This window comes from Nyctereutes procyonoides, unplaced genomic scaffold (genome assembly GCF_905146905.1).
Source record: "Nyctereutes procyonoides isolate TBG_1078 unplaced genomic scaffold, NYPRO_anot_genome, whole genome shotgun sequence".
Taxonomy (NCBI): Eukaryota; Metazoa; Chordata; class Mammalia; order Carnivora; family Canidae; genus Nyctereutes; species Nyctereutes procyonoides.
In genome coordinates this window covers 17,934,640-17,960,782 of record NW_026575134.1, presented here as the reverse complement: position 1 = coordinate 17,960,782, position 26,143 = coordinate 17,934,640, and the positions used below count along the sequence as shown (strand labels likewise).

The following is a 26,143-nucleotide window of genomic DNA, read 5'->3' as shown; positions in this document are numbered from 1 at the left end:
ATAGCATCAGTAATAGGCCTAATAGTTCATAGCATCTGTAATAGGCCTAATAGCAATAAATCTTTTTCAGAAGAGTAACCCAGAAGACCTCAATTGAAGTGATATTTTAAAAGCCAGTGACTATTTAGTGTATTTAATTCACATTAGTAGACCATAAATAGGGGAAATTGATGAAAAATATAACCTTCTCTGTATGCTAAAACTCAGGAACAATTATTTTTCATCTTTCACCTGAAAATAACCAGGTGCTTAGCCCAAAGTTAAATAAATGTCTCAGCTGCACAGTGCAATGAATGTTCAACATTTAACAGATAAGTGAAATAAGATTGTGTCTAAAACACTGAGAGAATAAAAGAAGAATGCCAATATAAAATGCAGACATACACACGCCATATACAGCATAATGTATCACAACTTACCCACAAAGCCTTGGATTGAACAAACCAGTTGATCTTCTTGGGATGGCCATAACCATCCCCTAGGCAAATCGTTCTTGACTCCTATCTAGACTAAATTATTCTGACGTGGTCTGTATCTTTATGTGTTTAACTGAGATATGTGATGCCACAATTTGAGTCGCTAGGAAAAATAATCCCATACCTGAAGAACTGCACTCAGTCCAAAGAATGTGATTTTGTGCAAGGTTTATGCTGTATTAAATAAGTAAAAGAGCAAAAGTCAACTAATAAAGTAGTGTGAGACCACTTCCCCTGCCCCAGTCACTGACCACCCACCCCGAACTTCATCGTCCTTCAATTAGAGCTTACCTGGAAGACCCCTCCCTAGCTAACACCATTTCCCAAACTCACTGCACTTTTAGACAGCTCTCCTTTGGATAGCTCAGACTTTTTAAAGATATTGCATGGCTACAAATCTTTACCTTCAGCAAGTGTTCTTGATCCCTTACTCTGTATTGATGCTGTATTGGATGCCCACTAGATAAATGAGAAATAGGATAGCTGTTTTCTACATTACCCCAAAGAGAAAGGATAAATATTTCTCTCTCTCTCTCTCTCTCTCTCTCTCTCTCTCTCTTAATTTTTTTTGTTTGGTACTTTGGTGAGCACTGCTTATTTTTAATATTTCACTGAAATACTGAAAACAAATCATGCATTTATCATGATAACTCTATGCTCATTTTCTTGGCCAGCTGGAGTTATAGTTAATAGTGTTTTAAAGTTAGAGACTGTAACTTACTCATCTTTGTATCTGCTGGGTCCTTCCCAGAGCACATGGTAGGGATCCCATAAATATTTTTGCAAGCATACTAAAACATCAAAATTATTGTATTATGATTAAAAATACATTAGCATAATGTGGGTTACACTGGTTAATCCATGCTGATTAAAAACTCTCATTAATAGTTAAATTAGTGAAAACAGAAGAACTAATTAATTGCTGCTTATTGAAAGCATTGAGGTTGAAAAATCATCTTAAATACAAAATCCATAGAGAAATAACAAAATTCAGGAAGTAAAAGCTTAGGAGCTAGGTCTCTATGGTCATGACTTCAAAATTTGTATCTTCAGCCCCTCACCTCTGTTTGCCAGCCCCGCCCCCCAACTAGAGTTTACTGAATCATTCTTTCTCTCCTACCATGAATTTTCACTCATGCCAAAGATATGATCACTTTCGCAGATAACAAAGATAACATTTTAAGTATTTTTCTAGTTTGTAAGGTATTGAAAATAAAGACGTATATTTCATATACACAGAATATACAAGGTATGTAATAACTATGATAATCTTTTGCACATATTGAGTCAATCAACCACAGTTAGTAAAGTCACATTAAAAATAGTGTTAGTGGGCAGCCCGGGTGGCTCAGCGGGTTGCCGCCTGCCTTCGGCCCAGGGCCTGATCCTGGAGACCCGGGATTGAGTCCCACGTCGGGCTCCCTGCATGGAGCCTGCTTGTGTCTCTGCCTCTCTCTCTGTCTCTCTGTCTCTCATGAATAAATAAATAAAATCTTTTTAAAAAATAGTGTTAGTGCATCTTTTCTGACTTAAAAAACATTAATAAAGAGTCTATGAGACTCTTTTGGCTGAATAAAGAAAAATATTTAATTAAGTGAAATAGGTACTGAAGTTTATTTTAGTATTTGCTTTGGCTTTACAAATAAAAAAAAAATCTGCCTCTAAGCTTTAATCTTTCTTCACAAAGCAGGTAAATGCCTTGTCAGATTTAACATAATAATTGCGTATTTAGTAGGTGAATAAACTTAAGAACCTACAATCAAACCCATAGGGAAAAATAAAACTAAGACAAAAATTAGATAAAAAACAGTTCATAGAAAAAGTATGTGAAATAGTTCTGATTTCTTATCCTTCCAGAGCCAAGTCTGAATTTTAATTAATATTTTTTCCAATATCCTGACTTAAGAATTTTATGCTGATGGAATTATTGAAAGATTGACTAGTAGACTTTTGATGTAGTAATAAATATTTATGATCTCCTGACTATATTTTTAGATTATTCATTGACTAAACCCTTAGATCTCTTGCTTCCATAGGCCAGTAATTATAGATATCAAGTGTGACTTTATGCTTTCTCTGTGTCAGTTTGCTGAGTAGAAGTCAAAATGGAAATGGTTTACAATTACATGCCTTCAACAATCATTGATTATTGTTTATGTAGAAAAGTTAGCATGTCTGTGTAACTGAAATGGAAAATACAACTTACAAAAAACAACAACTAAAGAAGTTTCCTATGTCCTAGACATTAGCTAATGAGCTAATTGCCCCTCCCATACTTGGGTCCATCCAAATCATCCACCCTGATTTTGGTTAATTGGGATACAGAATCCTGTTTCTAGTAGTTCTAACTTTTGGGATTTATGAAAGCCAGATTTTCAAAGCTTAAGCATCTCATAAAATACTTTATACTTTTTTTTGTTCTTTTCTTCCTGTATTTATTAAATGTTTATGACCTCAAAGGTATAAATATTCCCAATGGTCCTCTTGTGTAGCTTGGTATTTTGTCTGTATTTCGTTTTGATTTACTTCCTTTATAGTTGGGCAGCTGACTGGGCCATTCAAATATAAATAATTCTATCACTGGGTGATTTCTTCATGTGCGCTACAAGTTGTGCATAAAAACTAGACTGGTGTGTCATCATAAAATATCACGTGTGTTTACATTGTGCTATTCAGTTCAGTCAGTCAAAATGTGAAATTAGGTAAACAAAATTCCAAATGATTAACTTGTAGCCTAAGTCATAAGAAATGCCAGGGGCGCCCGGGTGTCTCAGCTGATTGAGCATCTCTGACTCTTGATTTCGGCTCATGTCTTGATCTCAGGCTCCTGGGATGGAGCCCCGTGGTGAGCCCCACCTAGGGCTCTCTGCTCAGTGGGGAATCACTGTTCTCCCTCTCCCTCTGCCCCTACCACAGCACGCACACGTGCCCTGTGTGTGTGTCTCTCTCTCTCTTTCAAATAAATAAAACAAATCTTTAAAAAGAAAGAAATGCCAAATAGAGAGATCAAATGAATCTTGAAATTTCATAAATTTATATAACCAAGCATGCATATAGTTAGCATACAGACCTGAAAGTACCCCAAGCACAGAGAGTGAGGCAGCTCTGCTACTTTGCAAATGTGGTACTTCGTATCTCTAAGCTAGGACCACTTCTACAAAATGAGGATAGTATATTCTCCATCAGGTTACCTCAAGGATTAAATGAGATTAAGTCTCTAAAGTGCTTGGCAGAGTTTTTGGCACACAGTTTTACTATCCTTAGCACAAAAATAGTAGCTATTATTAGCAAATTTGGTCATTGCTCTGTGACCTCCAAAAATGTATTTTTTTAATAGAAAGGATTTAATGGACGGTTTTTGCATTATCTAGACCAAAAAAATCAAGAGGCTATGTAAAACTTTTACTTTTCAGTTGATTAATCTGCGACAGTGTGGTTATAATTCTTGCATTTTACTGTGATTTGCAGGAACTTGAAATAAAGTGCTAATACTATAATTATAAAAGTATTTCTAGATTTGAATTTATAAAGAAATTTTTATTGTTTTTCACTTCATCATTAACTGTATTTGGCTGGAATATAAAATGTATTGTAACCCTTAAGTGAACAAAATAACAGAAACCTGGACCTATTCATGTAGATATATATTCAGTGGTGGTGGTGGAGAGAGAGACAGTTCAAATCTTTGGGGATTGGGGCACCTGAATAGCTCAGTCAGGTAAATGTCTGACTCTCGATTTCCACTCAGGTCAAGGTCCCAGGCCTTAGAATCAAGCCCTGGATCAAGCCCCAGGTCAGGCTTTGCACTCTGTAGGGAGTCTGCTTCTCTTCTTCTCTCCCTCTATCCCTCCCCACCAACTCGTGGGCTGTCAGGAGGACACACACACTCTCTCTCTTTCTCTGAAATAAGTAAATCTTTAAAAAAACAAAATAAAAGCTTTGAGGATGGTTCTCTGCTAACTTATTCCAATCATTTCAGTATGGTATAATAATTGTAACATTGGGAGCAGCAGGGGATTATATTGTTTTTCTCTGTGCCATTTGTCTGTTGTATCTGAGAATAGAATAATCTCCCATTATCTGCTTGGAAATTGCTGCACATTTTCCTGAAAGTCCTGGACTAGCGACATTATTCATCCCCAGAAGGATCTGTGTACAGTGTCTGGCATAGAGAGGGTCATGGAGAGGTACACACCCAACGGAGGAAGTCTTAATGTCTGATATTATAAAATAGCATATTGATTTCCCTTTCTTTCCACATAAATCAAAGAGACAGTAGCTATCTTTCTCTGGATTCCAAAATTTTAGTGCAGCCAAGACAAAATTTTTCTTCCCCTTTGCCATGTGTTGGAGGGATTTTTAATTGGCAATCTTTGGTGTATATGGCCCAATGAGCAGACTGACTTCTTGATACTGGTGTAAAATATTGCTCTTTCAGAAACTGAAATTGGAAAGAAAAGCATCCAAGTTTGAACGATCAAAGTCTGTCAGTGAAGACTCGCATCAGCCAAGTCTGTTTCCCTCTTCACAAGTTAGAAGGGCTCTCTCCTCAAGCCTTGGACCGTGTGTATGCAATATACAGTCCCATTTTTAGCATAGCATGTTTGTTCTTTCTGCCAGCCATTTTAGGAAGCTCAGCAACTTAACGCTGCACAGTTCAGAAGTCCATATGGGAGAAATATGCTGGCAGCCCTCATTTCAGCAAGGCAGCAGGGGCTCTGCAATTTTTCACATGAGGGGAGTGAAGGAGTAGATCAACATAATCAAATGTTACAGTACCAGTTAGGGATTTTTGATTGGCTTGCAATAGAAGCACCACGTTCCAGGAATACTGTAGAGGGTGGTAAAGATCTAGGGGTTAGAGCGCCTTGGCCGAATAGCCCCAACATAGACATCCCCCACCTTCAGTCTGGATGCTCAAGACAGCACCCAGCTCACCCTGGAGCAAATAGTCTATATTTTTTTCCAAAAGCAATTCAAGGGAACAACTTCACAGATTGTTATCTGGCATCTTGAAATAGGTTATCCCCCCCCATGTCAATTTTACAGTCTCAGAAGCTAAATTCTACTTTCCTTTAACTAAAAAACACTGCTTCTACCTGTCTTAAAAGTGTGTATTGGCACGTGGGTCAGGTAGCAGAGACTGGAAACCATTTGGCAGAAGGCAGCAGTCTGAAATGACTGAAATGCACGTACCAAGCCTGTTGGTGTCTCCTGGTTATTCATTTTTCTTGCTCAGTCAGAATGGCTGGCAATCCACGGTTGTGGGTTGAGTCAACTGTTGGAAAGCATGTCCATGCACAGTTCTGGGTTCCCCCCAGCCAGCTGTCCCCCATCATTTCAGGGGAGATTTTTATACCCATTTGATACTGTGTTGGAGTAAGGTCAGAAGATGGTGATACTCATGCCACATGGGCCCATAGGAGCCATTCATGTAAAAAAGAATCATGCTCATTCAATTAATGCTATTTGAAAATAAGAATGCAGGTAACTTACTATCCACATAAAATGACTCTTCCCTCCAAGGTACTTTTCACAGGGTGTTGTGTGTGGTTGAGCATATTTGTGTGACACATTTGCCCTCATGGGTGTCTGTAACACATAGGAGAGGACCAAGAAAACTACATTTTTATCTTGCTTTCATAAACTTTCATTTTGCCAAGGTTTCGGGTACATTTTTAATTCTTTTGTTTTTATTTTCTTCCAGTGAAATCATAAGTTCTCTTAGATGTAAGAACCATTTTCACTTTATAGGATCTCTCTGATAACATTTTTTTTTGTTTGTTTAAAATTCATTACATTGTTTTAGAGAAATGACAGATTCACTGACCATTTCATGTTACTGAATTAAAGTGAGCAAGCTATTTAGAAAGCCTCTGCTCTTTGGAGCTTTGCAAAAAACAGTCTTTTATGCTTTTTCTTTGTGGCTTTACTTATAGTTTTAATCCGAAGTGTTGTTTCGTTTTTGCCAAATCAGCAAATAATCAATGCCTTTAAATTCTCTTTTCTTTCTCCTCTCCAACAAAGTAAAATGCAAGTATTTAAATATATCTTACCACACAATGCCAAACACAAAGGAAATGTAAATAGATCGCTGGACTATTTCACATCTGCCAGTGAATAATTGTTGGATGCGTGCTGATTAGGCATCTTTTTTTTTTTTAACCAAGCTTTTAATTAGACATCTGCACTGGGTCACACAAATGAAATTATAAAATGTGATTAAGAAGTCTTTCATTCTTGTGAGAAATAACGGGCTATGCCAGCATCCTTGGTATCCTTTCGCCCATAGTTATGGTGTTGGAATCACCCACTGCTTTTGTAGAAAATCAAGGAACTTTGGGCGAGGCCCTTAGAAGCTTGTCATTTACCTGTTTAATGGCACCACAGAGGTTTCCCATGCCTCATAGGAGAACTTTCCACATTCCCACAGGATGTGGGTACTCTTAAAGCTGTATCTTAGACATGATGTTTTCTGATTTTTCCATTTGTCATGAACAGAAGCTAGACTGAGGAAAGTTGAAATGGCTTAGCCAAAATCCCATAGCTATTGAAATAATTTATACCAGAGCCAGTGTTTTGGGATGGTTACTGAGTTTCATGGGTTGCAATGCCCTGTCACCTCTCTGTCTCAGCATTCTCAAAACCTTCTTCCAAGCATCCTGTTTTGGAGGACTGGTGAAGTTCACTGAGCTTCCCTCAGTGGATTCCCCTGTTCAAAATGATTTGCTTCATGGCTTGCCTCCATTAATTTAACTCATCAAAAGAATGTTGTAGTTCGTCTCTCCGTTTTCCTATTCAGGAATTAAAGATATTTTGCCCACCGTTCCTATGATATGATATGAGGTACACAAAGGAGTCCTTGAGTCAGCATGTGTCCTGGACTGTTTGAAATTCTCAACATTTGTGTGGCAGTCTTGAGTTCGGTTTTTTTTTTATTTTTTTTTAAATTTTTTATTTATTTATGATAGTCACACAGAGAGAGAGAGAGAGGCAGAGACACAGGCAGAGGGAGAAGCAGGCTCCATGCACCGGGAGCCCGATGTGGGATTCGATTCAGGGTCTCCAGGATCGCACCCTGGGCCAAAGGCCAGCGCTAAACTGCTGCACCACCCAGGGATCCCTTGAGTTCGGTTTTTAAATCTCACCTAATCATCGGTGTAACTTTAGAGAAGTTATGTCGCTTCTAGGCTTGGTTTTCATACATATAAAGTATAGGTCACAATGCCTATTGCATAGAGATTAGGTAAGATGGGGTTTGTAAATGTCAGATGAATATTATATGTATTAAAATAAGTAGTCACTATGGCCACAGATTATTCAAGGCGCTATTAATTTGGTTAAATGGACTGAAGAACTAAGCCATCAGGAAGACGAACACACAGGGAGAAATAATTAATAGACAACAATAAGAGGTGGCCAGAAAGATGGTCAGAAAGTGATACTGCTCTCCATGGGTAATTGGGAGTTTGTTGGGGACAAAGCATGGAAAGAATCAGGAGGCTGGCGAGGACAGAGTATGTACAGGGCTGTGGCTATGAGCCTGGACACCTGAAGCACAAACTAGTTTAAGAAGAGGCAGGAGATGGTGAAAATATAGACTGAGAACCTTATACTCTGTGCTAGGCTATCTGGACTCCATCCTCTGTCTATGAAGAGGCACTGGGGGATGTTAAATAGAGAAAACATCAGCAAAATAGTATAGAAGATGAGTTGCCAGGCAAGCAGGTGGAGGCAGAGCCCAATGCTTTGCAGCCAGTGGCACTAATGCCCTTGACCTGCAGAATATTAACACTCTCATGGTTCCTGAGCCAATACTGACCGGAAGAGGGGATTTATTAAGAATCCCATATACCCCTAGAGGTCTGTCTGGGATAAGATTCGGGAACTCCATAATCCCACGGAATCATGTCATATGTTAGGCTTCCCTTTCCTACTTCCGGTGTTTTTTCTACTATGACATCAGGAAGACCAGCTAAGAGACTCGCAGAAGTTCATACCATATAGATGGTAAGATTCTGACCCAGGTGGTGGAAGTAGAAGAAAGGAAGGAACCAATTGCAGACATAGCTAAGCAGTAGATCCAGACAAATTCTAACCTTTGTCTTAGTATTTCAGAGTGAAAAAACTACCTTAGAGATCATCTGATTCAGTCTTCTCTTTTTATCATGTGATGCCTTGTCATAGTAGTATTTGCGATATAATAAATATTTGCTGAATAAATTAATGAATAAATGAAGGATAAGACCCAGAGATGGGTTGACACCATTGATTATTGACATATCTAGCATAAGAACATAAATCTCTTGATGCCTAAATCAGGGTTCTCTCCATATGCCACACTTGGTTTTATGGGTTATTTTTAAGATTTTATTTATTTATTCATGAAAGACACAGGAAGAGAGGCAGAGACATAGGAAGAGGGAGAAGCAGGCTCCCTGCAGGGAGCCTGATGCAGGACTCGATCTTGGGACCCTGGGATCACACCCAGAGCCGAAGGCAGACGCTCAACCACTGAGCCACGCAGGCTTCCCTGGTTTTACAATGTCAAAAAAATAAAATAAAACATTATCAGAACCTTATTTTAGTGGCTCAATTCCCTTCATTTTCATTCACAGTGTAACTCAAAATGTAGCATATCACAATTAATAAACTAAGACTCTTCTGAGGAAGGCATTTTGTCCATTTCTTATACCTTCATAACCTAAGTATTTGTTTTTTGCATTTCTGCATAATGGGAGGATGTTTTTAGTAATGCCAACTGCAGGAAAGATGTTTAAAGTCAGGAGAACCGTGGAAGGTTCAGAATTTGCTAGGTGGAATCTCGTCCATTAATTGGCTGTTTTTAATAACTTTCACTCTAAAGAGACCATTGGGGAATTCTAGGAACTACTTTAAATTATTCCAAGAGAATGATGTTTCTATTTTATGAGAACAGAAATAAAGGAAATAGTCTTGATTTTTAAGCAAAAAAAAAATTAGGTATAAGGAAAGACTTTGGGGCAATAAACGACACAGAACCCTTTAACAGGTTCATCAAAAAACCTGAGAAAACAAGACAAAGGTCCATTTATTTCCTTGGGTATTTCCCTCCAGACCTTTGTCATTTTGTGACATTGCTGAGCATATACCAAGAGCCACACATGTGGATATTCTAAGTTCTACCTACTACCCCCACCACTGCTGCCACAGAGTTAGACTATCCAGTCTTTCCACCCTCAGCACATTGTATTTATATTCCAGAAAAGAATGAGGAATCCAAAGATACTTTCATGAGTCATTAGTCTTTCCCGCTGGGAAATAGCATATTCAGTTACTAGGATGAACATATCTGTCTCCTCAAATTTCTGCAAGCAAACTGCCAAGTAATTTAATAAAATTCAGCAGTTTCCTTTTAAAATTTTGAACTATGTATTCTTTGTCTTCTTTCATATATTTCTATTTTCCACTCATATCGGTAATTTGTTTAAAAGTTTAATAGATGTATTTATAGATGTGACGTTATGATAGTTCTGTACCATTTACAGAACATTTCATAGATACCTCTTTTCTCCAGGATAGGTACAACAGATGTCAGTTATCTCCATTTTGTAGATGAGGAAACTGATGTTGAATGACTTGCTCGAAGAGCAACCCACAGAGACCCACCTTCAATTCTATTTGTCCATCTAACATACCACAATGATTCACTTTGGAGAATGAACTATATTGAGGGCAATTATTTTCAATTTACTTGAAGTACTGAATAGCACACCCTCACAAGTACGTGCAAAAATTTATTATGTTTGGGGGGGGAGTTGTAGAATAAAATGAGAATGAATATTCAATATTATAATAAAATGTCCTACTACAACAAAATTATATATTATTATTGTTGTTGTTATTATTATTATAAAAACACAAACAAAAGATTCAGAAAGAATGACAGGTCAGTCAAATCTTATTGGCTAGAGAAGAATGTGAAAAACAGTCATTTTTCAATATACAGTTCATGTTATTGGTGGGATGGGAATAGTGGGTGAAAATTTTTTTCTTTTAGCAAAAATTTCGGTGCTTTGGAGAAAACAGAGGTTAGAAACAATAAGGGCAGCAAAGTTAGCCATGAAATCTGTTCTAGTTTTTCTCTAAATCTTTCTATCCTTTATTCAAGATAAATTTATCCTGAATACCCAAAGAGTTCTAAACATAGTAATATTATTCTATTTATTTTGTGAGGAAATCTTGGAATAGGTAGAAAACTTCCACAAAAGAATGAAGTCAGAGAAGAATTAGTACTCACAAATAGGAGATACCAGCAATCGGAGCAGGAATAATGGAAGATATCTTTGAAAAAGCAAAGGAAAGGATGAATCAGGTGGGATGGAATTACACACAGAAAAGAATTCCCCTGAGGGAGGAGGAAAAGCAGAATTCAAGTAAAAGGAAAGGAGCAAGTTGTAAATTATGAACAGTAAAGAGAGTGGCATCACAAGAATGGGATCTTATTGAGTCGTGGAGACAAAAATAAGTTGGAAAGCTTGCTGGTGAAGAGTGTTAACCGGTATGTCTAAAGATTGAGTAGTTTGAACTTACTGGAGGAAACTACAGGATGAGAATGGAATGTGAAGGAAGTTATTCTTGTCTGGTCCAAGATGGTGGTTAAGGAAGGTAGACAGCAGGTGGTAAGTGCCAGAGGCTAAAAAGGAAGCTTCTGTACACCACAGTGACTCAACGAATGTGGGAACAGAAGAAAGAGGCATAAAAATAACTGCATTTTAGGCAATGCTTTATGAAAAAGTACCCCATTTTATCCAAAATGATGAAGTACTCAAGAGGTATCCTGTAGTGTCTTTTGATTCCCATGACTGAGAGACCAGTTATCTTGGAACACGTGTTCATACAGGCCAGCAGTTTTTCAACTTCTGCTTCATCAGACTGACTCTCCTTCACTTGCACTTTAAAAGCTCTTGATTGAGAATCAGGTCTTTATGAGACCAGCCCTGTTGGAGACATCAAGCTCATCAGTCACACCAAATTTGACCCATTGGCCCAAGGTCAGTAGCCCTAAAACATCTGGCCCCAACAGGGCCTGAAATGAGGGCCATATAGGAAACAATGTACCTTACAGGCAAGATGGCAATGAAAATATGTACTTGGCTTCTGAAAGAAATGCAGCATTTTATTTTTATGGAGAACCTTTCCTTGGTAAAATTAAAAGTGTTTTCACAAGCATGATCTCATTCTCACAGTAGCCATGTGAAAGAGGAAATGGAGGAGATATTTTAATTCCCATTTTATAAAAGAATAAATTGAGAGAGGGAAAGAGCAAGTCACTCTCTTCCCAATTCTCCCCCTTGAATAGGCCAGCAGGGCTTGAACTAGAGCCAGTTTTCCTAATGACGTCTCTTTCTGTGCTCTGAATCCAGTCTATCCCAGGACTTGGCATGGCACTGTTGGATGGCATGGACCAGGTGGCTCATATTTTTATTTCACAACATGTAAATGACATTCATACAGCACAGTCAATAAATATCATACCCAATTAGTTCTATCTGAACAGGCAAATGTTTGCTTACAAATCCATCTACAACAATTTAGCATGTCACAATGTCTAGGCATCTCTATACATTTTTTAGAGTGAGTAGTTGAGTACCGTCAAGTTGTTAGTTTTATCCTGTGATAACTGACCACTCATCTTTTCATTCAGAAAGCTTCTGCGTAGCTCCATAAAGATAGCACTGTATCACTGCTTGCTTGATGACTTGAAAATTGCTCTGAGTAGAAAATATCCATAAATTTTAAAAGGCAGTCTTACCAAGAACCACAAATAGTTCTCATTCTGTTTCTAAATAGCAAGATCACATTAAAACTCAAAAATAGATAACATTAATCACTATAATTCAAATAACTACTCTCTAGACCTGGCAGGGAACCTTGAGAGCTTAGTTCTTTTTTCCTATGAATTTCTGGCATAGCGTGCTTGGGGGTTGGGGGGAGTTCGTTAACAGTGATTAAAGTTAGGGAATGCCTTAGGAGAAAATGGCATTTGTTACCTTCCTGTCTTTAATCTGCCCACTCAGAAACCCATACTCAGCCTTGATTATGATTGTGGTGGGAAAATCTTGGTGGGACTGTCCTGATTTTATAAAAGGTATAACCAAGGACAGATAATAATTACTGAAATAGCAATCATCCTTTGCATAACAATTTGCAGCTTATAAACCCTGTCACCTGCATGATCTCATTTATTTCCCATAGAGCAATAAGTTGCTATTATTTTTGTTCCTTGTTACTTGTGAAGAATCTGAGTCACAGAAGATTAAAGTTAGCTTTGAAAGTCACACAGCTATGAAGTGATAGAGCTGGAAATCAAACCAAAGTCTTCTGACACATTATCCCTATCCCGCATAACGTCAGCTATACCATGCAGCCTCCCAAGCCTACCAAAGATGTTGGATCAAGAATGGAGGTGGGCAGAAAAGCAGTCAATGTGTTTACAAAATAGAAAGGACTAACAAAATAGGAAAAAATGCGAAAATGAGACGTACTAAAGAGGAAACCCAAATGGCTAATAAACATATGAAAACATGCTCACCCTCACTAGCAATCTGGGAAATGCAAATTAAAACCATGATCATACGCATTAGATCAATGAAATTAAGTCTGAGAATGCCTAGTATTGTATCAGATAGGGAGCAATGAAAATTCTGATATACTAGAAATGGGAATGTAATTCGATTTGACCTATTTTGTCAGCCATTGGCCATTGCATAATAAAGCTGAAGAAGCCCGTGGTCTATGCCCAGAAATTCTATGTCAAGGTCCACACTTCAGAAAAGCTCTCCCATAAGTACACAGGAGCCATGGAAAGAGATTATTAGCAGAATTCTCATAACAGCCAAAAATTTACAAGAACCTGAGCCTCCATTAACACAAGAAATATTAAGAAAATAGTGATATAGCCATCCAACAGACACTCTGTTGCAGTGAAAATCAATGAATTAAAGGTAAAGATATCAAATAGATAAATATCACAAATACATTTGGAAGAGAATTACAGAAGATTAGTATGTATACCATACATGATTGTACAATGATTATAATGATTTTTAAATGTGCAAAACCATATTTGGGGGGATATTATTATTTAGGGATTAAGTGTTATTTGGGGACATTATTTAACGGTACCTGGATATGTCATAAAAATGTAAAGTGCATGTGAATAATGTAGGGTAGTGATTACCTTTGGAGAGGTCAGTAGGAGGGAGTTGCTACCTGAAGAAACACAACCAGTATGACCAGTATGTGCAATGTTCTCATCATTGAGTTGGACACTGGTACACAGTATTTATTATTCTTTCAACCTTGTAATGTGTAAAATAGATGATCATAACTTTAGAAATAGAAGAGGCAAGAAGAGAAGGAAAAAAGTTTGTCTGAATCAGATGCTTCTCTGGGACTCTCAGATGACCAGACCAGTCGAAAATAATACCAAAGAAAATATTGTTTTTCAGAGTTTTTATTTTATAATGAATAATTAACATTCAGGGCATTTTTAATATTATAAAGTCAACTTCTAACCAGTGGACTTCTATAACTCGAAAGAGTCTCCATTTGCCCTGGTCTAATGATGAATCATAGTAGCAAAGAAAGGATGCTCATCCCAACTCAGCCCTAACTCCTGCTCCAAAATCCCTGCGTTACACCAGCACCCTTTCTGATACACATAACCGAAGTGTGAAGTTCCATCCAACCAATCACAGAGTCTATGACATTTCTTAGAATCACACTTAACCTGGATCCCAGAAAATGTTTGCTTGGCTTATTCTGTCTTTACATCTTTAGCACTTTCAAGCAGGTCTCTAGCATTTGGGTAGAGTGAGTGTTAACCAGTCCGTGTTGTTGAGAGTATCTTACTCAGGAATGTTTTATTCATAGAATTATTTATTTTAGAATGCATACAGTGGAGTGATCATTTTATATCAGACACCTAAGAAAAGCTAGAAACGTATTTAACTCTGAAAGTTCAACTCTGTTTTTGCATTTTTGATGTTTGCAATTTTATGGGCGAGGATGTCTCAGAATGAGATCCCTAGCCATGTACACTACCCATTTCAGAATTATGCTGATAAATTAATGTCTGTTGAGTTACTTATTTGATAGTCTGTGAAAATATGTCTTTCCCTCATATACTCCTCAGAGTAGTCAGGCACAATCTCAGTTTGCAAGTTCAATTTTCAAATATTACGGTTTTTGAGAATAAAAATATTGATCCATAATATAACAGTTCTCTAAAAATAAAACTGTTATTCATAGATAATTGAAATTTTTAAACAATTGTCTCAAACAAGCATGTTTTCCTGCATCTTAAAAAGAAAATATTGTTTTTCAGAGTTTTTATTTTATAATGAATAATTAACATTTAGGGCATTTTTAATATTATAAAGTCAACTTCTAACCAGTGGACTTCCATAACTCCATAATAATTCATTAGGGAGAGAGGACAAATGCCTTTTTTAAATGATCTACAGAAATATTAATTAATCTACAATCAGAGAATGAGTCTATGGCAGCCTCCTATTTGAAAGCCAGGGTCCCAAATCCCATCCATCCTATTTTAGCAATAGTAATACTAATAGTGGTCCACAAATATTGGACACTCACCGTGTTTCAGGCACTATGCCAAACACTTTTCCTATATTATTTTATTTCATCCTCACAACAGCTTTACAAATGAGGAACTGTGACTCAAAGCAGGTAAGTCATTTGCCCAAATCAACATATCTGTTAAGCAGTAGGTAGAGCCAAGATATGGATGCAGATCCTGATCCCAGAATCTGTGCTCTTGGCCTTTGCTTGTGTATACACAGAAACTTTATAATTACATCTTGCCGTAGATGGAGAAAATAAGTGGGCAAAATATTTTCCTCTTCCATAAAAAAGAAAAATAGCAGTTGACTTAGTCAAGCTATACAAAAAAAAAAAAAAAAGTATACCAGGGCTTTCTAAATTTTCACCCAAGACTTATGACCACCACTTCTCAATAGTTTGAAAATTCTATTGACTGAATTGCACTGAAGATGGAAATGAAGATGAAAAAGAAGCATAGAATATATGCTTCCTCAAGGTACAAATTCTTCTAGACTTTTCTTCCTGAGCCTTTCTTTTTGAACACAAAGATGCTTCTGAACTCCAAGAATGAATACATAGCATTTTTTTCATCATTTGATCGTTGTATTTGTTGGCAGACCTGTTGTAACCTTGAGTCACCTACAGCGAATTTAAATATTATTCTAATTGATTTTCTCACTGCTTACTGAGAAACCGAGTGCCTCTTATACTAGTCTCATAAATAATTCCATTTCTCTATGTCAACTTTAATTGAACTTACCTCATGTTGTCAATCTCTTTCTTTTTTCCTTGCAGGTGATGTCATTGTCTATATTAATGAAGTTTGTGTCCTTGGACACACTCATGCAGATGTAGTCAAACTTTTCCAGTCTGTTCCTATTGGTCAGAGTGTCAACCTGGTGTTGTGTCGTGGCTACCCTTTGCCCTTTGATCCTGAGGATCCTGCTAACAGCATGGTGCCACCCCTTGCAATAATGGAGAGGCCACCTCCGGTGATGGTCAATGGAAGACATAACTATGAAACATATTTGGAATACATTTCTCGGACCTCACAGTCGGTTCCGGATATAACAGATCGATCGCCTCATTCTTTGCACTCAATGCCAGCTGATGGTCAAATAGATGGCACGTATCCACCACCTGTCCATGACGACAATGTGTCTATGGCTTCATCTGGGGCCACCCAAGCTGAACTTATGACCTTAACCATTGTGAAAGGTGCCCAGGGCTTTGGCTTCACTATTGCCGACAGTCCTACAGGACAGCGGGTGAAACAAATACTTGACATTCAGGGATGCCCTGGCCTGTGTGAAGGTGACCTCATTGTTGAGATCAACCAGCAGAATGTACAGAACCTGAGCCATACAGAAGTAGTGGATATACTTAAGGACTGTCCCATTGGAAGTGAGACTTCTTTGATTATCCATCGAGGAGGTAAGATAAATACTGACTCAGCAATAAAATACACAGGTAAAATAGTAAGACCCTTACAATAATATCATAAAAATAGAAGTTTCTCTGGAGTTGAATGAAATCATACTTTAAAAAATAAAGGTCAATGAATAAGAGAGAAATGCAAGAGTCCAGAAAACCGTGGGTTTTTTTTAATTTTGAAAATATGTATTTTCCTATCTTTTATTAAACACAAGAAAAGTGGTGCTTACACATTTATCTTAGTATGAACTTGGAAGGTAACACCTGAATCCCTAAATGTGAGTGGGTTATATTCTAAAAGTTCACTAACGTATACCGGTCGTAGAGATCTCAAACTGGTTTTCTATTGACTTAATTAAGAAATCTGATTCTTCCAATGGAATCAATACTCTGTGTTGTGCTTGGGACTCCAGGCTAGCAAGTGGGAGCTGGTTCAGTCCTTTGCAAGTTCAAATATAATCTTGATAATCCCCCTAAGGACCTTGGGGAACTGGTTGCCGCAGAAAAATCTTTACGTAGAGTTGTGAATTGGGATGCTGAGGACACTTCTTCCATTACCAGCAATAATTACTCTTGGTGACTTCCATGATTTGAGCAGAAAATTACAGAACAGGTTGGGGCTGAAGTTAAGCGGGGTTCCTTGGTGAACCATGGAAATCGGAGCAGTGAGGAGTGTGGTAGTAATCTGAGCCCTGGGTGTTTCCTCCCTTCTACTTCTGGGGAAGTGAATGGGGCAAGCGGAAAACCCCTCCTTCATTTCTGTGCTACTCTGCTCTTAACTATCAGTGACACTAGGGAGAGAAAGGAGGGAAGGGCCACGGATAGGATGGATACTTGAAAATAGATATAAAGGAAAAGGCTCAGGTTAAGTCCTGGTTTTCCACTTGCCAGTTCTGGGACTTGGGACACTTGGAGTCCAGGAGCCTCAGAAGCCTCGTCTGTTATATTGGGATGATCCTATTACCTAACCTGGTGGTCCTGTTCTTCATATCGAGCAGCCCACAGTAGGTGTTCATTAAATGTGTGTTGAGTGTAAATGAAGCCACAGCAAGGGTGGTTTGGAAGGAGCAGCACTGCAAGGAACGCATGCGTGAAGAACACACGTGTGGCAAACATATGTGATTGTCTATTCAGAGCACTAAACACAGCATGAAAGCCCTGTTGGTTTGAAATGCAAATGAAAGCAGTGAAAGCTTGAAAGAAGCACCTTTTATGATTTCCTTGACCCTCCCTGCAGGTGTTTCCACTTCGAGGAAATATTTACATTATTGATTCCTTGTGTGAAAATGGACATCAAATACTAGGCATTTCTGAGCAACGCTCTACAAAGTATTATGTTTCTATATTAAAAAGGGAAAATCTGAGGGCAGAAGTCTTAAATTTGACCTTCTTAAGGCATCGTTACAAAATAGCACTTGAATCTTTATAATTAAATATTGACAGTGTATTTTAATTTCTCCCATTGTTTGTGTAAGATTAAAATAAATATTCTTAATTAAAGCCATCTCTTCATAGCGTGCAACTGAAAAGCAAATCTTTGTAACAGGTTCTTGATATTAAAAGGTATACTGAAAAGCACTGTTCAGTATATCCACTGTATGATTCATAGAAACAAGTTCAAATACATATCATATATAATGGCTTTTTTTAAGGCATGGCATAGCAGAAAAAGTATTTTGAAATCATTTTATATATGTGTATATATATTTATGTATATATTTTTATATGTTTATATATTTTTATATATTTATATTTATATATGAATGCCCACTATCCACTAGACCACTCTATTCTTGCTCTTTTTTTTTCCCTCTACTTTCCCCACCTCTCATTTAATCTTCCAGTGTGTTACATTTTGTTTGCATTTTGCTTGTGTTTGGGGGTAAGGAATTGGTGTTTATTTTGTAGCTAGTGTAGACTACAGAATATGCCCCGTAATGCTTAAAGTGCTTCTGGTCAAAAACTTCTCATGTTTCCCCAAATTCCCACAATTTGCACTCATCTCTCTGAAATTATAAGGATCTAATATCATGTTTTGGGGATGAAATTTGCTTTATCTCATTATAGGCTACTCATAAGTGCTTAGAGCCTCATTTACATAAGTATAGACCTTCAGGAGCAAATTCACACGCCTGGGTCCTTATATCAGAATTGTGATTGGTTGTTTTAGTTATTTATTAGGATTTTTAGTTTTTAAAGCAATATTATACATGGTTTAATTTAATTTTTTTAAACAGTATCAGAAGGTATGCAATGAAAAATAATTCTCTTGCCTGTCCCAGACTTTCAGTCCTTTTTTCAGAGGCAAACTTGTTTTTTGAATATATATACTTCCAGAACTGTTGTGGTCTTAACTAGCACATGAATGAATAAATGTAGTATGTTTACTATAAATGATATGATATTATACATACTTATGTCTTGCTCTAAATATCTTGGTTATTAGGGTATATTTCATTTTTTAACACACCATTGTGGCATAACTTCTATAACATAAAATTCACCCACTTAAAGTGTATGCATCAATAAATTTCACTAAAATGATATTTTTGTGTAACAGTCACCATAATCCTTAGAACATCCATCATCTCAAGTTCCCTCAGCCCCAGAAAATCACTAATTATGCTTTCTGGATAGGTTTTTTTTTTTTTGGATAGTTTTGCATTTCTGGAAAATTGTATATGTGGAATCATACAGGTGCACCGGAGCAGCAAAGTAGGTTAAACAGCCGACTCTTGGCTTTGGTTCAGGTCGTGATCTCGTCATGGTCCTGAGATCAAGGCCACATAAAGCTCTGTGTGCAGCATGGTGTCTACTTGAGATTCTCTCTCTGCCCATCCTGCTGGTGTGTGCACTCTCCCTCTGAAATAAATCCTTGACTAACTAACCAGATAAATGGAATCATACAGTATATAGCCTTTTACATGGCATAATGGTCCTGTGATGGGACCATTATGGTCCTGATGCTGGGGCATGTGTGAGTAGTTTGTTTCTTTATCGCTGAGTAATTAGTATTCCATGTATGGATTTACCACATTTTTGAATCCATTCCTAAAATGACAGACATTAGAGTTGTTTTCACTTATCGACGTTCATAAATGATGTTGCTGTGAACACTTAGATGTGTTTGTGCTTGCATATGTTTTCATTTTTCTTGAGAAGATACCAAGAAGTGATACTGCTGGGTATATGGCAAATATATATTAAAATTGTTAAGAAATTGCCAGAATGTTTTCCAAAATGACTATACCATTTTACATTCCCACTAGTAATGTATGAGGTTTCGTTTCTGCCCATTGTTGCCCTTAGTTGGTATAGTCAGTCTTTTTTATTACAGTCATTCTAGTGTCTGTATAACGATACCTTTTTTGTGATTTTAATTTACATTTCTCTGTGTTTTTATGTGTTTATCACATTTATTTCCATGTGTTTATTAGCATTCATATATCTTCTTTGATGGCATGACTACTCAATATTTTGCCCATCTCAATATTTATTGGGCTATTTATCTTCTTATTAAGTTGTAAACGTTCTTTCTGTATTCTGATTACACATCTTTTATAAGATATATGGTTTGCAAATATTTTCTCTCAGCCTGTGGCTTGTCTTTTCATTTTCTTAATGGTTTCTTTTGAAGCATGAGAGTTTTTAATTTTGATGAAGTCTAATTTATCAGTGTTTTCCTACGTGGATTATCATTTCAGTATTGTATCTATGAATTCTCTGCCTGACCCGAGGTCACAAACTTTTTCCTGCTTTCTTTTAGAATTTGTATAGCTTCAGCTCCTGCATTTAGATCTATAAACCATTTTAAGATCATGTTTGTGCATAGTGTGAGGTAAGGGTCTAAATGCATTTTGTTGCATATGGATATTTAATTGTTTTAGAACTATTTGTTGAAAAAAATTATCCTTTCCTCTTGGATTGCCTTGATACTTTAATACAAAATGAACTATCATGAATGTGAGGGTTTTTTTCTCTACTCTGTTCCGTTGCTCTATATGTTTATCATTATGGTAATGTCATACTTTTTAGATTATTTTAGCTTTATATTAAGTCTTGAAATCAGGTAGTGTGAATCCTCTTTTTCTTTTTTTTTCACAATTATTTTGGCTGTTCTAGATTCCTTTCATTTTATGTAAATTTTGGGATCATCCTTTTTATTTTATTTTATTTGTTTTAAATAAAAGTGTTGTGGATATTTTGGTATTGCTCCAAATATGTAGAACAATTTGTGAGTAATTGCCAACCTAACACTGAATCTCTGGATTCAAATATGGTATATCTCTTCATTTATTTGAGTCTCCTTTAATTTTTTTCAGCAATGGTTTATAGTCTTCAATGTACAGATCTTATGCTACTTCTGTTAAGCTTACTTATTCCCAGCTATTTGATTCTTTTTGACATTATTGTAAGTTGAATTATTTTCTTACTGTCATTTTCAGTTTGTTAGTTGCTAATAGAAAGAAATACATTTGATTTTGTTTTGGATCTCATCCATTACAACCCTGTTTCACTCACTTACTTATGGAGCTTTTTTTATAAATTTCATAAGACTGTCTACATAGACATGGTCCTGATGCTGGGGCATGTGTGTGGTCTGATGGTACAGTTTTATTTCCTCCTTTCCAATTGGTATGCCTTTGGTTCATCTATCTTGCCTCATTACACTAGCTACAACCTCCACTATGATGTTTCATGGAAATGATTATGAGCAGACATTGTTGCCTTATTGTCCGTTTTAGGGGGGAAACATTAATCTTTCGCCATTAAGTATGATTTTAGGTGTAGGTTTTTTTATATGCCCTTTACCAGGTTGAGAAAGTTCCTATCCTTAGTTTGTTGAGAGTTTTAATAATCAATGTATTTTGGCTTTAAACAAAATGGTTTTTTTTTCCTGAAACTATTGAGATGATCATGTGGGTTTTTTTTTTACCTTTTATTAATACAGTGTTATACATTACATGATTTTTAATTTTTTTTATGGGAGGAGAGCCATAGGAAGAGGGAGCAAGAGAGAGTCTGCTTGAAGATGTAGGCTAGGTGTGGAGCCCACGTGCAGCTCAATCTCACAACCCTGAGATCATGACCTGAGCCAAAATCAAGAGTTGGATGCCTAACCAACTGAGCCACCCAGACACCACTACATGATTTTTAGATGTTGAACTAATTTTTGCATTCTGAGATAACTGCATTTGCGTATAATTCTTTTTGTATGTTGCAGATTTTTGTTTGCAAGAATTTTTTAAACTACTTGGGGAGAGGTTTTCTTTCATTTTCTTTCATGTGATGTCATTATCTGGCTTTTGTGTCAGGATAATCCTGGCTTTTCACATGAGTTGCAGAGTGTTCCTTCTCCTTTTTTCTGAAAGAGTTTGTGTGGGACCAATATTAAGTCTTCCATAAAAGTTTGATAGAATTCACTAGTAAAGCCATCTGTGCTTGGTTTTTATTTGTAGAAATATTACTGTTTACTAATTAAATGTATTTTCTTGATATAGGCCTATTCCAATTTTCCAATCTTCTTCAATCAGTTTTTGGTAATTTCTTTATTTCTAGGAATTTTTACAATTCATCTAAGTTGTCAAGTTTGTCAGCGTAAAGTTTTTAACAAAATTTCATAAAATTGATTCCTAAAAGCCAGCTTTTAGGTTCATTGTTTTTCTATTTTCTATTTCAACATGTTCCACTCCAGCCTTTATAATTTCCTCTCTTCTACTTGCTTCGTGATTGATTTACTTTGCCTTCCTGTCTTCAAGCTTAGATTAATGATTCTAGTCCTCTCTTTCTAATAAAAGCATTAAAGCTATAAATTTCACAGTAAGTACTTCTTTAGCTTAATTTCATAAATTTTGCTATGCTATGTTTTCTTTTTCATCCAGTTCAAGGTATTTTTTTGTTTCCCTTATGATTTCTTTTTTTATGCATGGGGGTTACTTAGAAATGTGTTATTTTTCAAACATTTAGGATTTCCTGATTCTTTTCTGTGAATTTCTAATAATTTCTCTTTGGAGAAGAATATATGTTATTTTATTTCAGTCCTTTTCAATGTGTTAAGACTTGTAGCATGGCCTAGTTCCTTGCTTTTTTTAACCTAAAAATCTATCTTAGAGGGCTTAACATATTAGTTCAAATATATACCTCATTATTTTTAATAACACATTTAATTAGATACCCACTAATGGATATTTTGCTTACTTTTATCTTTTTCTGTTATAAAAAAATAATTCATGTGTCTTTGCACATCTCTCTCTGCATGAGAGAATAAATCTAGAGTGCAGATTTATTCTTTCTTTTAACAAATATTTCTTCAGTGCCTACTATGTACTGGGCACTTTTTTGACACTGAGGATAAAACAATAAACAAAGCCAACCACAGTCTTTTAATCGTAGAGTTGACATTCCATTGGAGGGAGACAAATGAAAAATAAATGCCACGTAAATATGCTACTGAGTTATTTTAACTGTTTCTCATATATCTTTCTGTTCATTTCATGGAATTTGTAAGCATACAATCACACACAAATAACAATCACTTTGCCTTCTCCTTTCCTATTTGCATACCTCTGATTTGTCTTATTTAATACATATGACTGTTATTTCATGAATACTGTTGATTCATAGTGGGAATTTTGGAAATTCCTATCTTATTCCTGTCTTAAATGGAAGCTGTCTCATTTTACACAGTTAATACATTTTTACTTGAGATGAATATTTACCATGTAAAGGAAAAAGCCCCTCAATTCCTATTTCATTAAGAATCTTTTATCAAAAATGGATAACGAATTTTACCAAAAACCAAAAAAGGCAACTACAGAGATGATCAATATTTTCCCCTTTGATTTATCATTATGATGAATTGAATTAAGAGATTTATTGTTATTGAACTATCCTTCCATTTTATGCTTACAATGTGCTCCTAAATTTATTTCTTCATATATAACTTTGCACCAACATTCATATATGAGATTGATCTGAAGATTTCTTTTTTGAGTTCTGTTTTGTCTTGGCTTTTTACTGCTACAGTTGGCTATCAAAGTGATGCTTGTGTCATAAAAGCAATCAATAACTACTTCTGTCTCTGCCCTAAAAAATTTAAGTAACAGTGAGTAATATCTGTTCTTTGAAGAGATACACCTTTGAAATGATGAAGTTCTGGTGGGTTGGCTTTTGTGTTCAAACTGGTTTGGTAAAGGAGAGTGATAACTTTTACAACTTTCTCAAATTCTTCCATAGTAATTAATTTTAGAGTTTCTATCTTGAATGGACTCAGTTTTTATAATTTATATCATCCTACAAAATTGCCTCTTTTACTCATGTTTTTAAAAGTGTTTAAATAGAATTGAATTGGGTATTTTCTAATTTTGTCTTCTAATGTCCACTTTACCTAAGAGTATTTCTATTATTCTCATTTCTTATTGGTGTTATTTTATTGATAAGTTTGGCTAACACTTTTTCTATATTAATGGCTCAAGAAATATATAGTTTATTTATAAATAATGTGTTAGCTGATGCTCTATCTAGTGTGGTATATATAGGGAATCATTATACTCTCCGCCCAAGGAAGCTGTTATTTGATGTCTGGAATAAAGCAATTCCAGAGTGATTATAATCAATCCTTATCATGTATTGTACTCATATTTATATTAAAATGCACAAAATCCCCTACTTAATTTGTGAACCTCCCATAAATTGCAGCTGATCAGTATTTGAAAAATTCCTTTCCTATCTCTGGAAAACATGATCCAAAGGTTTTCACTAGATCAGAATATTCTCTTCAAATGCTAACAATGTAATAATTAATTAGTGTCAGTAATGTGCATCTTCTCTTTCTCTTACATTCAAGCAGAATTCAGTGTATTTGAGAGGCAGCATACACTATATCAGACCTGTGTTTGAGGGCAAAACATAAAAATTAGGGACACAGAGAATTGTGTCTCAGTAGACAACACCTTTAAATTTTCAAAAGCCAAAAAAATAAAAATAAATAAATTTTCAAAAGCCATATTATCACACAAAAACATTCTATGACAAGTCTTAAATTGCACAGAGAAAATACTAAAAGCAAAATTATAAGAAGTATTGATATTTTAATAACATTTTTCTATTCTTTTTTGTTTATAAAGTTTCAAATTCACATAAAGTTATGAATATATACATATAACAACATATACCATTTCCCCACATTGCTAGTAACATTTTGCTTCATTTGCTTAATAATTGTATGTGTGTGTGTGTGTGTGTTTCTGGACCACTTAAGACTAAGTTGTGTATGTCATACCCATTATACCAATTATTTTAATATTTATTTCATGTCACTCCTTGTTTAGAGAAATGTATAAGTAGCTAGTTAGTTAGAGTTATAAAAGATCCTTGTAAAGAAACATTTAGAATTTTAAAAGTGCCATTACCACCACAACAGCAGAAGACTCTAGAAATTACTAAAAGAGAGTCAATACTCTCCAGTAATAAGGATCTGATATAGGAGTCTTTTTGGAAGAGGAAAAGCACTTGTTATTTGAAAAGAGTGCTCTCCAGAGAGATAAAACAAAAAGCAAAGTACCTATCCCACAATCAATATTATATTATCCAACTTTACACTTGATGTCAGCAGAAAAGAGCATATATGACACAGCAAACCAAGTAGTAAATCCATGCCACGAGATGTGAATAATCATGTTCATGTTGGATAGTAGATTTGTTTTCCTGGATAGCAGATTTCCAGAGTTCCTGGGCAACTCTACTCCACATAGTGACTCAGGAACTAGGCTTCTTCTCTCTGGTGGATCTCCGTGCCCTAAGGCCTTGAAGTCCCCTCCTGGGTCCTCTCTAACCAGGTGGTAGATAAAACACTTTAGGGGTCAGTCCTGGGAAGTGTGTACATCACTTCTTCCCATATTCCATTGACTAGAACTCAGCTCTAGATCCCATAGGAGGCTACAGAATATGGTATCCCTCCATGCCCAGAAATAAGGGAATGATTCGGTGTCATGAATGTAGTAGCTCTTCTGCTTGTGATATTTTTTATATGCTGTCTGCACCTTGACCTGCACATCAGGGATGTATAACTACTGATTATGTGAAACAAAGATGAAATTTTTTTTGTGTGACAAGATACTGTAATATGATTCACTGTAGGCTTTTGAAGTACACTCAAGCCAGTGGTATATGTTTTTAAATTCACACATTCTCTTCACATTTTCTTTCTCAATTCAACTTTCATGGATAAAGAAACTTAGATTCAAGGTTCAGTAATTGGCCCAAGTTCAATGAAGGTGTATCTAGGCAGGGGGATGGACAATTTGTGGTCCTCAAATATAAGAAGGGTGAATAAGAGGCACCTGGGTGGCTCAGCGGTTGAGAATCTGCCTTTGGCTCAGGTTGTGATTCCAGGGTCCTGAGATCAAGTCCTGCATCAGACTCCCCTCAAGAAGTCTGCTTCTCCCTCTGCCTATGTCTCTGCCTCTCTATCTCTGCATCTCTCATGAATAAATAAATAAAATCCTTAAAAAAAAGAAGGGTGAATAATTATCAGTGAAAACGATGGAAAAATGCCATGGATCTCAGGTGATATACACCAAACAGGGAAATTGTTGCACAGATGATCCATAGGGTGAAAGAAA

At 36.2% G+C, this 26,143-nt stretch overlaps 1 protein-coding gene across 1 annotated transcript in view; it reads left to right on the top strand.

The window, feature by feature from the left end:
- MAGI2 (membrane associated guanylate kinase, WW and PDZ domain containing 2) overlaps nucleotides 1-26,143 on the top strand; it is a 1,298,069-nt gene that overhangs the window by 1,064,880 nt on the left and 207,046 nt on the right. Inside the window, 1 exon segment of the mRNA XM_055301214.1 lies at nucleotides 15,882-16,520. Coding sequence (XP_055157189.1) covers nucleotides 15,882-16,520 — 639 coding nt within the window.